The sequence below is a fragment of the Psittacula echo genome (assembly GCF_963264785.1).
Source record: "Psittacula echo genome assembly, chromosome: 12".
NCBI lineage: Eukaryota > Metazoa > Chordata > Aves > Psittaciformes > Psittacidae > Psittacula > Psittacula echo.
The window spans coordinates 9,868,008-9,881,107 of NC_137747.1; the positions used below are offsets into that span (position 1 = coordinate 9,868,008).

At 62.6% G+C, this 13,100-nt stretch overlaps 1 protein-coding gene across 1 annotated transcript; it reads right to left on the reverse strand.

Moving 5' to 3' along the window:
* Nucleotides 1-1,613: 1,613 nt before the first annotated feature.
* VSTM2L (V-set and transmembrane domain containing 2 like) lies at nucleotides 1,614-12,024 on the reverse strand (the record flags this gene model as incomplete). Its single annotated transcript, XM_080627789.1, has 4 exons — nucleotides 1,614-1,916; nucleotides 3,691-3,744; nucleotides 4,625-4,794; nucleotides 11,916-12,024. The coding sequence occupies 4 exons, from the start codon at nucleotides 12,022-12,024 to the stop codon at nucleotides 1,614-1,616; spliced, it is 636 nt and encodes a 211-aa protein (XP_080483915.1).
* Between the last annotated feature and the right edge of the window lie 1,076 nt (nucleotides 12,025-13,100).

Below are 13,100 nucleotides of genomic sequence, written 5' to 3' on the forward strand. Positions count from 1 at the left end.
CAAAGCAGAGGCGAGGAGAGCGCTGCCGAGCCCCAGGGAGCAATGAACTGTGAAGCAGCCTGGGGGCTCCCAGCAGATGGGGCCGAGTCAGCGCTGACAATGCCAGGAGCTCGTCACCCAAGGCAGAGCCTGACCCAGGGGCACTCCCAGCACCCCACTGCAGGGACCCAACCTCCTGCCTGGCCAGAGACGAGACCTTTGCTCCAGTGCCCAGGCAGGGATTGAAACTGACGCCCAGTAGCACAGAGGGGCCAGACCCCAGCAGCCCACCCAGCCTCGCCACAGCACCCAGCTCCCCATAACCATGGTGTGGGGCAGGCCCAACTCACCTGGGACCTGGCTGTGCCCTTTACCCATGAGGCAGCATTACCTCACTCCCAGCCAGGGCAGAGCAGAGCAGGGTGTGCAGCTCCCCAGCTGCAGCTTTTAAATGCTCTGAGCCCTCAGCTGCAGGTGATGATGAACATCATCACCCACACCCCAATCCCATCCCATCCCCACTGTCCCCAGCCCACCAACCCCAGGGGCAGCCCCAACTGTGCCCCTTTTAGCCAAGACAGTGCCAAAGCCACATCCCCTCCCTGTGCCAGGCACAGAGACTGCAGACCCACAGAAGCTTCGTTTAAAGAGCTTTATTAGCTGCAGCAGGACTGGTGTGGCAGGGAGCAGCGCCCGGCACCCTGACAGGGACACCTGGGACCCTCCCATCCCTCCCCACAGCCCCATCCCCAGCAGTAGCGTTTGCCCACGTGCCATTGGCAGCCACGTGGAGCCTGTGACCCAGGACAGTGCGGTGCTGTGGCGCAGGAGGAAGGGATGCTCGGCCAAGTGGCACCTGCACAGGCAGTGGGGACAGAGCGAGGGCAGATGGGGCTGCCGGCCAAAGCTCCCCTTCCTTCATGGAATGCAAAGGGCCGCGAGGAGCAGTGTGTGAAAGCAGGGCCAGCTCCCATGGCACAGCTCACATGGGGGCTGCGGGCAGTGCCTGGCTGGGCAATGCCGCGGCACAGCCCATGGCACCACAGCCGTGCCGGGAGCATGCCAGGAGCATACTGCACCGTCCTTCTCTGCTGAGCTCAAGCCTTGATGTGCTGGGGCAGGCAGGGGCAGGGGGAGGTGATTCACACGGTCTGTAAGATGGATGCTGGAACTTATACACACAGCGGGGCTGAACAGAGCAACTAAACCGGGGCTCCTACGGGAACAGGAGGAGGTTTCTGCGAAGCACGAGGGAGGGCAGGGAGGGTCCCACAGGCAGAGGGGTTCCACCGGGCACCAAAGCTGGGGCACAACGCGGCCGGTGGCACCGCGGTGGCAGCAAACAACAGGGCACCCCCCCATGGCACCAGTGGGATCGGGACCTTCACCAGCCCCAGTGACGGCCCTGTCATAAACACGGTCCTGCTCCCGCACTGAGCCCTGGCACCGCTGCACCACGGGGCTGGGGAAGAGACCGACCCGGTGCTGGCCGGCGGGAGGAAGAGGAGGAGGACGAGGGGGTCGATGGGTAAGATGGGCGGAGGGGCCAGTCTCTGGCAGGGGCGCGGGACCCCCGAGGTCTCCGCTGAGTCCGGGGCATGGGGGGGCTGCGGCGTCCCCCCGGCACCGCCCGCCTACAGCGCGCAGGAGGCGTCTGCCGAGCGCTTCCTCAGCTCCTTCCCGGCCTTGTGGTGGTGGTGGTGATGGTGAGCGTGCCCCGAGCCGGGCTCCGGCAGCGAGGCGCCCTGCGGCTGCGTGTCCTGCGGGTGCCCCGTGCCCCCCGGCGCCTCCACGCGCAGGTACGCCTTCACCTTGTGGTGCCGCGCCTGGCCGTCGCTGGAGTCGATCACCCGGCACTCGTAGGTCCCCTCGTCCTCCAGCTTCACCCGCGACAGGCGCAGCTTGTGGGAGATGTTGCTGCCGACCACCTTCACCACCTGCGGCGGGCACACGGGGGTCAGGCGCCTGTGGGGACCCCCGCTGACACCCAGAGCAGTGCCCCCTCAGTGAGTCCCAGGGGGACGTGGCAAAGGTGGGGGACCCCGGACCCCAGGGTGATGCCGTCCCCAGCGCGGGGCTCGGGATCGATGCACATCTGCGCCGGTAATTAGCTTTTCTACCAAATTGATTCGCTCTCACTATTTATCACCCCATGAAATTTAAGACTCACTCACCCGCCAGAGTCGGGGCTGCTGCTGGGCTGGGTCAATAAATCACATTTATGACCCGCCCCGAGGCCCCTGGCTCTGTTCCCTATAATCATGCTGGACGGCAAAGGCCATTTTTCTGCTCACCGCTGCATTTGTTAGCTGAAGATTTTATGGTGTTTAGAAACGGGGCGCAGGCCAAGGCAGGCTCCGAGCCGTGCTCAGGATGGGGCAGGGGCTGTGCACTGGGGCAGATGAGCTGTGGGTGCTGGTGTGAGTGAGCTGGGTGCTGAAGGAGCTTCAGAAAATGCCTTTGTGTCAGCAGAGCCAGGAGGCACCGAGATGAATGGGTGGGAAGTTTGGAACTAATGAAAGAAAAGCCCAGTTTGCTGTTGGAGCCGCTGCTCCGCAGCTCCCCCAGCCTCAACCCACGCCTCGGCTATGGCAAGGATGAGTTTATGACCTGTTGTGATGCTTGTGGCTTCCTCCTGCCCTGAGAGACCCCTGCACCGGTCAGGCCAGACAGACACTGCAGTGCCCAGCCCCAGCTCAGCCCCCAGCGTGCCGCGCTCAGCACCAAAACAGGGGTTAAAGAACACAAGATGAGGTGGGAAATGAACCCAGACCCATCGTGTTTGCTGCTACCACATCTGGGCAGAGCCGGCGCCAGCCTCTCCAGCACCAAGTGTGTTTTGGCAGAGGAAGCCTGGCCCAGGGCTGCCCGACGCGGTGGTTTCTGTGTGATTTACATCGTCTCTCACTGCCTGGCTCTGCCGTTTGCTCTCAGTCAGTTGCTGCTGTGGCTGTAACGTGGGGTTTATCAGAGGGCTCGTGGTGCCTTTGCCCATGTTCATTTATCGCCTCCGTTTGGAAACGCTTCGGAATCAGGGGCATTTAAAGCAGAACAAAGCAGGTTGGATGCTCACGCCTCTCGCTGGATCTGCAGGAGGCAGCAGAGCTGCTGCACCCCGAGCACTTCAGATACCCCTGGTTACACTGCACCCGCATCGGCTGCACCGGACACAGCAGTGGAGCTGAGCCAAGCCCAGCGCCCACCTCACCCCTCCTGCCGTGGGGACCCCCTGTGCCCCACAAGGGCGAATGAAGAGGCTGCAGCGGGGAGGGTGGGAAGCACCTTCTGAGGCTGCTGTTTCAGTGGCACCCCCAAACACAGACCCCCGAGGCGGGGAGGGCCGGGGGGGGTCGTGTCTGCCAGCAGGAGGCCAGGAGCAGTTACTGCACTGAACTGAGGAGCGTCTCCTCATTCTGCTCACGTGAACCCACACGGCTTTGGGATGCCAATCCCTGACTAAATTAGATTCTTGTTCTCCTCAGCACCCGCGTGTCCCTGAGATGCCGACAGGAGCCGGCCGGGGCTCACATCCAGGCTGCAGCCCCCAGTGCCTGACACCCTCAGCCCCAGGACACCTTGTCTGGGGCACCAGCCTCGCACAGAAACCAACCCTGGGGACCCTCCTGCTTCCCTGCCCTGTGCAACGCCGGGCACCAGGAGCCATCCCATCCCACTGCCGGAGCCCCTGCAGGAGCCATTATCCCCACTCACGCTTATTTTAGTGGCGTCCTTCCCAGGCTCCTCCTGTGGTGAAGCTTTCAGCTGCTGGAAGGGTGGGATGGGAGAGACCAGAGAGGGAAGAGAAATCATCAGCTCGGCTGGGAGGAGGCAGGAGGCCAGCGGAGCCCGGGGTGGCTGCTCCGTGGAGGAGAAGGGAGAAGGGGAAGGGGCTGCTCAGCCCTGGCAAACTCGGACACCCTGGGCAGATGGGAGCCACACAGGGCACATGGGCAGGGGAGGGAGCACCTCAGTGGCTGGAGGACACAGGGTGCCTGCCCGTGGATCCCCACTGCATCCAGGTCCATCAGTGGGTGCTCCTCATGACCTGGACTGGGCTCTATGCCCGCTCCAACCACCCCTCACCCTGCAGCCCCTGGCAGCTCTGAGCCAGCGGCAGCTTCCCCGATGCTGCTCAATTTATGGTAATACCAGCAGCAGCTCTGCCAAAGACACAGTAATAAAGGCTCATTAAAATACCTAAAGCTGCCTTCCCATTATTTGGCCCTTATCTCTGTGTGAACAGAAAGAGAAATAAAGAGACAGCTGTTTGCCGAGACCAGTACACACGGAAATAGGGAAAACAAGGGAGGGCTTGGGGGGGAGGATGCAGGGATGGGATGGATGCAAGGGCAGTTGTGATGAGATGGGAGAAGGCAAAAGCACCAGGGCAAAGCCTCTGCCTGGGTCAGTCCCCAGGGACGAGATAACTGGGAAGGGTGGCCAGAACAGCCCAGCCCCGTGCGCCGGAGCATCCTCAGTGCAGTGGGATGCTGTGCACCCCACACATGGTCCTGCAGGACTGGTCAGTGCTAGGGCTGCTGCTGAGGGACCTCCCTGAGCCTCAAATGCTGCTGCAAGGGAAGTCCCATGAGAGCTCTGCCTCTCGCTGCTGCTGCTGCTGGATGGGGAGGACGAGGGGCATTACCTGGTTGGAAGCCCACTTCTGTTTATCCGCCCAGTCCTTGTGGTTGCGGACGTACCACCACTGTATCTCCAGGGAGTAGGAGGGGGAGCCGGTGCCGCGGAAGGAACACGCCATCTCCACGTCCTCGCCCGCCTGTGCCGTCATGTCATGGGGGGTCTCGGTGAAGAGGGCTGCAGGGGACAGAGCAAGGGCTGCGGGGATGTGCCACTGTCACAGCAAGGGGCGATGCCAGCGGCCACGCGAGCAGGGTCGCCAGGAGCACCAGGACCCATCCTGGGCAAACAGACCCAGCCCCCAGCCCTTTGCCTGGGACAGTGGCAGGAAAGGGAGGGAGCAGAAGCCTCTGATCCCCCCCCCGGCCCTGCCCTCTGGGACCTTGCCTCAGGGTGACAGGGCCCCAGCGCACCTCCGAGGTGTCACAAATGAATACAGCATCCGCTTAGATCAGAGCACAAATGAAAAACAAATCCTTGTTTAATGCGGCCCCAAACACTCTCCCACATGCCATATGGTTTGCTTTCCTTGCGCAAAACAAATATTGTTCGGAGATGTAATTAGAATTCTTTTCATCTCCTCTGGAGGGATCCTTGCTCCTCTGTAACAACGGCCCCAGAGTGAGGGTCTCTGGCAAATGCCATCCCCACAACCTGTGGCAGCATCTCCATGGCATGGTGCAGGGATAGGGGCTGAGCCTCCAGCACCAGCACGGCCAGGCTGCAACTGCCAGAGCCCCCCATGCCCCTGACATTGTTTTGGCCACAGAGGCAGTGGGGCTGGGACAGGGTCCTGCTGGTTCTGCCCTCCCATCTTCACCAGCCACCTTGTGCCCAGTTCACAGCCACCACGCAGGTCCCTCCAGTGCCATCGCAGCCCCTCAGGACCTGGGCCCATTCAGAAGCAGAGCGCAGCTTCCCACCAAGCCCTGATCCCCTCTGAAAAAGAATTATCTCAGCCCAGACGGAAAAGTTAATACCTTCAATATCTCCCGGTCCCTCCGGACGCATGGAAATCCCATACACTTATCACTTTCCTTTCATCCATCCTAGCAGGGAAACTGAGGGAAATACCCAGCACGAGGCTCCCATCAACCTGGGGCTCCTGCTGGTTTTCCAGCATGGATCCTGCAGCCCGTTTGCCCAGGACCTGGCACCAGCAGCCAGGGGGGTTTGTGCCAGGGGGAATCCAGCTGGGAACAGCACCAGTGGTTGAGGGTTGAGGGAAGGGCAGGAGGGTCCAGCACTGCCCAGCACAGGGCAAAGGTATCTCCAGCCGTAGCCAACACTCACCCACCCTTTCCACCCACAGCCCAGGATGGGATTCTCTTCCACAGTTTTCCCAATGGCAGGAGCAATGAACAAAGCCAGAGGGTCCTGGCAAAGCCTGCACCAGTCCCTGATCTGTGCGAAGCAAAGACAGGGCAATGGCCAGAGGGCTTCCACTGTGTCCAGGTTACTCTGAACACAATTAAAGTCTGGTCCCACTGATGGGATTTGGCAGCTGAGCAGAGAAAAGGCCTGATTGAATCAGGCACCTCCCTCCTGTCAGGTTTTAATTGAGAAGCGCGTGTATTAATTAACCCCACAGCGCAGCCAAAGCAGGGCAGGTCCCACTGGTGGAGCTGCCTGCCCCCCCCATCACCCCCGGGGACCATGGACCCCCTTGATCCCCCCAGCCCTTCCTCGCCTCCCCAGGGCCACAGCTGTGAGTGACACGCTGGGAACTCGGGACAGACAGGGCATAAAGCGCCTGCTGATGGATGGATGGATGGATGGACAACAGGGTCTGACAGCAGGAGGGAAGGTGAGGCTGGTTCCTTCCTGCCTGCACATCCCGGCTCTTCATCCTCCCCTTCTACCTCACTGCCCGCTCCCTTCATCCCAGCTTCCCACAGAGGGTTCCTCTGCAGGAAGGGGCTCCAGGACCCCAGTGCCAAGGGACAACCCAGCAGCCACCCCAGGACACCTGGATCAGGGACAGCGGGGCCACCACCAGCCCCGGATCCATATCAGGACAGTCCCCACCATAAGAGTGAAACGTGGTGGTGTCATGAGCAGCCCCATGGCCAGGCACAGATCCGGCTCCCACTGGTACTGCTGCTGGGACGGGTCTTTGGTGCTGCAGCCGCTCAGAACCTTCCGTCTCCCCACCACTGCCATCGGTGCCGCATCCTGGCGGCGGGAGGGGGGCCGGTGCTGGGCTGGCTGCCGCGTGCTTTATGGCCTGGTACCTGTCATAAACTGGGAAAATCAGGATCAATAAATCTTGCAGGAAACAAAAATCAGGGGAAATAAAATGAACTCAATGGGGAAACACAGATAAACGGAATTGAAAACGCCTGCTGGGACAGCTTGGTGCTCTCATAAACCGGAGATATAGAGGCTGCTGCTCTCCTCCCCACGCAGGCAGGATTCATTGCCACGGCCCCGCACAGGAGGGGCAGGAGGGTGGCGGGGAAGGGGTGTCCCCCCCAGCCTGTGCATCACCACAGGACCTGGAAATGACGGCCCGGCCCCCTGCGCTGGGCCCCTGCAGCCGCTGGAGCACATGAGGCCGTGCAGCCTCTGTGAGCCTCGCCAGGACCCTGCTCACTGCCCAGCTTTGGTGCAGCCTTGCAAGGGGCCGTGCTGCCTTTCTCAGCCGCTCCAAGGCACCAGCTGCAACAACTGCAACTTAAACAGGGCCGTGGGCATGCACTGGGGTCAGTGTTTGTGTAAATATGGATTGGAGGGTGATTAAATACGGATTGGACATTCGCAAATGCCTCTGAATCACCTGGTTCGTGCCCACGCCTGCTCTGAGCTGTGAACCCCACTGACACTGGTCGGTCAGATGCTTCTTTCTCTGCCTGACAGCACAGCAGCCCCTGGCAGAGCCATGGCTGGGCTGGAGGGGTGGCTGGGCAGGGCTGGGGGAGGCTGGAGAGCCCCCGGCCTCAGGGGAGGAGGACAAGGAGAAGGAGGCAGCCCTGAGCAGGTGGGTGCAGGATGGTGTGGTGGGATCAGCCTCTGTTGCCCCTTGTCCCTCCCTCCGGCTGCCACTGTTGTGCAGTGGGCTGTGATCAGATGTGGTTTATTCCCCCTTCCGCAGAGCTCTGACCGTGATTCCTGGTTTATCATGGTTCCAGGAGCCAAGACTCTCATGGACTAACTGTGGGCTCAGCCTCGCACTCTGGCAGCCCCCTCTCCACTCCCCAGCAGTGGGATCGTGCCATGAGGCACTGCAGGAAGGAAGCAGCTCTGGAAGAGGCCACTGCAGCCCTGGGGCGAGGGGCACCTCAAGCCCCCATGGAGCCTGTCCCCAAGCACTGTCATCAGTCATGTCGAGGCCAGCAGGTCCCCACCAGCACCAGGTGTGGGACCCCACCAACACCCAGGCCTGCCTCCATCCTCCCTGGCACAGGCTGCCTGTGCAGGAGTCCCCCAGGAAGGCACAGGAGGCATCCTCCTGAATGGACCCAGGAGCAGGAGCCCCGCTGCTGGCTGGACATGGGGGTTGCTGGCATTGCTGCTCCTTCCTCCTCTTCCCGCCTGCAAGTTAACATCTGGGAATGCAGCTCCTCCTGACAAGCCTCTCGCAGGGATGCTGACCCCGGGTCACCAAAATCACATCATGGCCAGAAACCGGTGCATGAACAGAGCGGCTCAGTGGCCGACGACACCAGCGAGGGCAGGGCAGGCTGCTCTGGCAGGGAGCAGCCGGCAGGGACGGGATGAGACCAGGGCTGGATCCAGCATCCATCCGGCACCGCAGGAGCCCTGCTCCCCTCTAGCAATGCTGCATCACAAGAGAAGCGTGAGGCTGAGCACCGCGAGCGCCGGCACGCCGGGGCCGGGAGCGCCATTTCTCTGCCCCTATTTACTGTCACATTAGCAGCAGAATTAGCGCAAATTTACAGCGTAAATGAAACCAAACCCCCCGAGCAGCTGCGTGAGGCCGGAGCTCACCTTGCGAGGAGCTCGAATTCACCTTGAAACCCGCGGGTGTTTCCATTCTTTCACCATCGCCCTCCCGCTGACCAGGCAGGAGAACAGCAGTGAGAGACCCGGCCCCGGCTGCCAGGAGCTCCCCGGGCGAGGAGCTTCCAGCTCCAGCCCCCTGGCTCTGACAATCCCCTCCCGAGCGCACCGCAGTTTTCTGAGGGCAGTTATTTGAGAGTGCGACCTCTCAAAGCGGCTGCTGGAGCAGCTCCTGGAGGGACCCCGGCAGCGCCCTGCAGCCACCACTCACACTGGTGCTGGTCTCTGCCAGGGGATGATTCCCAATGGGCAGAGCACCTGGCAGCAGGCAGAAACCTGGATGGGGCATACAGAAGCTCTGCTTCACTGCAGATCAGCGCCCCCAGCCTCATGCCCAGCACCAGGGGCCATCGGCGCTGGCAGCGCTGCCCACACCGCTCATGGTGCTGGTTTCCGTTCCACAGAGCCAGCAGCTCCTGGTGCTCATGGGCACAGCACCCTCCTACCCTGCTCTGTACACCCCACCACTGGGGGAATCATCCAGGTCCAGCTCCATCCGGAGCACACGGTACACGGCACCAATGCATCTGGCACAGCCATGCCCAGCCAATGACCCAATGCCTGGCATGCACCCACCGCAGTGTGGTGGGGTGCTCCCTGGGTGCCCTGGGGAGAGGGCAGCCAGGAGGGAGATGAACCCACAACCAAGGAAATGGCCATGGAGAAGAGCCTGGACAGAGCCAGGGCCATCATCAGATGGGCTGGGAAGGGCTGTCCATCCAGAGGCAGGCGAGTCCTTCCTGCTCCATGAACCAGAACCCCAGTGACAGGTTCCCATCCCTGCCCTGGTGCCGTTGGTGGCTCCAGGCCTGTGCAGCCGCCCTGGCCGTGTGTTTGATTTGCTGCCTCACTCACCAGGAACCTTATGATTAAAATTAGCTGTCACTGTCCTAACGTAATAATTCCCAGTGTCTGGCCCATCGTCTGTCAGCCTCTTCAAGGGAAAAGAAAGCACAGACATTTGATGAGGAGAAGTGTCAGAAGTAATTGCATTGAATGACTGCACGAACAGCAGCAGGAAAAACACATCGGGTGGAGAATTCCCATCAGGAAGCATGAAAAAATCCTGCAGAATGCAAAGTGTTTATGAAAGTAATTGATAGAATAATCATCGGGTGTGAGAGGAAGGAGAAGGGCAGCGCCCCGGGGAGCTGGAGCTCGGCTCCCTCCAGCCCCAGCCCCAGCTCCAGCCGCGGTCCTAGAGCGGGTGAGACATCGGTGCTCACGAAGGATGCGGGGACGGAGCCGCTGCTGCTCCAGCTGCTCACCCAGCGGCGGCCCCTGCCCTGTGCCGGGAGCCGGCCGGAGCTTCCCAGCCAGCGCCGGTTCGCAGGCGATGGCACCAGCCCAGCGTGCGGAGGCTCTGCAAAGGGGGGCATGAATAATTGAAAGCGCCAGCCTGAGCAGAGAGCAGAGAGGAGAGAGGAGGGGAGAGCAGAGCAGAGGCAGTGCTGTGGGCAGGGGAGGGATGGTGAGGAAGGAGCCTGTGGCTCAGGGCAGATGGAGCCCATCCTCTGTCCATCCTCGCTTCATCCTCGCTCAAGGCAGAGCCTTCACTGTGGGGGCAGGGAAAGGACTTTCTCTGACTGAGACTTTGTCCCTTGGCAGCAGCCTGGCTGCCCATGGCTCCCACCTGCCCAGCAGCAGCGTGGAGCTGCCTCAGCCGCCTGCAGAGCACACGGCTCCCAGCCCCTTCCCTCGCTGTGGGCAGGATACAGGTAACAGCGATGGCAGGGCCAGGCTGCAGAGGCTGCTCTGGTCGCCTGCACTGGGCAGAGATGGCAGTGAGCTCCTGGCACTGCCTGCAGCAGGTAGAGCCTGGCAGGGCCTCACCAGCCTCACTGGCCACAGATGAATCCATCCCATCCTCCCTGGCCTCTCTCCTGCCCCGCACGGAGGAGAAGCTCCACCAGCGAGTAATGAAATGATCAATCTCTGATCAGCTAAACAGCGATTTATACAGGTTTTCAACACACACAGCTTTTATCAAATTGGTATTCACCTACTGAACACAAATGGCTTATTATACATGACCCACTTATTCACTGCTTTTCAGTATCGTTAATAAAGGTTTCTGTTGTGATTAAGTGAGTTGCTGCAGAACTGCTCGTAGTAGCAAGCTGTAATGTGGCTCTGAAGTGCACTCGCCCTCCCAGATTATTTCTTCTCCTTGGCTCCCTGCTCCCTCTCAGCGACCATTTCACTATTTATTTGCCTATTGCTGAATTTCTGAGGGGAGCAGCAGCGGCTAATGGAGGCTCTTTGCCCACATATCCTTCTGGCACGCCAGGCCATCAGGTCCAGAAATCCTCCTGCTCTCATCCCCCAGTGCAAGGCAGAGCATGCCTGCCCAGACAGGCGGGTACCCGCTGGACCACACACCATGTCCCCGTGGGCACCAGGGCCTGGTGAGCCTGGAGGCTGCTCGGGGCGGGGAGCTGATCCTGCCACAGGCCGCAGCTCCAGAGCCATGTGAGGGGAACGGCTGCAATGGGGGCAAAGGCACCCAGAGCCCTGTGGCCACTGCTGGGGCTCAGATTTAAACCCACCCGTGTCAGCTGCAGGGAGCAAGGAGGGTCTCGGTGCTCTTCCCGAGGGGGGGTTGCCTCCTGTCACCTGCTCAGTGCCCCGTGGGTGGGAATTACCCCGGGCTGGGAGGGTGTTTCATACAGGGGTGCAGAGAACGACTCCATCCTAGGTCCTGGCTGGACCCTGCCGGGCTTGGCAGCACCACGGACCCACCGACCCGCTGGGCCACCGAGCACCGGAGCCGGCAGGGCGCAAACAGGACACTGGAAAGTCGCTTCCGCTGCCAGGGGCGTGCGGCGACACACGGCGGTGCACGGGGATGCACGGGGATGCACAGGGATGCACAGGGATGCACAGAGATGCACACTTGCACGGGGGTGCACGGGGTGTGCACGGGTGTGCAGGGGGACGCACCGTGCGAAGCCACGGGCTTGGCAGTGCAGCGGCGGAGGCAGAGGCCGTCCCCCGGGCCCCAGGGACGGGGGCGGCAGAGCCCAGCCCCGGCTCGCCCGTGCCGCCTCCCGCTCCCGGAGCCGCCGGCGCCGCGAACCGCGCCGCGGAGCTGTCGCCGGCGGCGAAGCCCAGCGCGGACACCGGGTTCATCCCCCCCTCCCGCCGCCCGTCCCGCGGCCCCCGAGACGGCATCGGTGGGACCGAGCCCTGGGAACGCTCCGGGCGCAGCCACCCCCTCCCGCACCCCCCCCGGGGCAGCCGAGCCCCGATCCCTGCCCGCCGCCAGCGCTCACCGCTGCCCGCCGCCGGGGCGTCCCACGGGGGGTGCCGGGAGGCGGCGCCGAGCTGCAGGTAGAGCCCCAGGTAGTGGAGGATCCCCAGGGCCAGGCCCAGGCCGCCCATGGTGCCGCGGACGCGGCCGTCCCGGGGCCGGCGCTGCCGCGGGGCCGAGCCGTGTCCCCGGGGCTGCGCCGCGGTCCCGCCGCCGCCGCGCTGCGGAGCTCTTCTCTCGCGCGGAGGGCTCCGCGAGCCGAGGCGGTGCCGCGGCTCAGCCCGGAGCCTCCCCCGCCCGGCGGAGGGATCCCGGCCCCGCGCGCACCCACGAAGTTTTTCCCACGGTTCATTCTTAAACTGCGCGGGGCGGGGCTGGGCCGCGAGACCCCCCCGGGACCCCCCGGGATCCCCGGTACCGCCGCGCCCGGGGCACGGTGTCCCCGTGGGGACCGCGGCTCTGCCTGGGCCCCGGTAAAGGCGACTTCAGCACCCGGGACAGCGGCCGGCGCCGGTGCCTGCGGGGAGCGCTGCCCGGGTGGGTACCGGGGTGCGGGGTCCCCGGTGCGGTGCCCGGCAGCAGGGCCCTCGGGAACCCTCGCGGGGCTCCCCCCGGCACCGGCCGCGGGTGCATTTGTTATAAACCCCCTCCTCAGCGGGATCCGTCTCAGGATGAGAACCCCGGAGAGGGGGCACACGGCGGCTCAGAGCAGCCCCGGCCCGGCCGGAGCGGGGAGGGAGGCAAAGGGGCTGCTCTGTGTAACCCCACAGGGACAGAGCCGGCAAACCGGCTCCTGCCCCTAAATGCCACGGACACGGTGCCCATTGCCCTTCAGCCACACAAAGCTCAAGGCCAGACCCAACACCAGCGCCGGCCTTTCCCAACCCCACGGCTGGTGGCACCCCAGCACCGTGACCTGCACGACACCAGCACCGCGGCATCACAACCTGCACCACTCACACCTATTTTGAAGTCTAAAAGCATAAACATGGGCTGGGAGAGCAGCGCAGCCCTCACACACACACGGTGTTATCTGTGCGCTGTGTGGCAGCCTGAAGGGTGTCTGAGCTCCAGATAAACGGTAAAAATCAGATTATTTCAGGTGTTTTCTGCCATGTGATGACAGATGCTTGTGGCAAAGCGATCCTTTAAATCGGACTTGAAAATACAAACTGCCTGTCTTCACCCTTCCTGCAGCTGGGCTCCA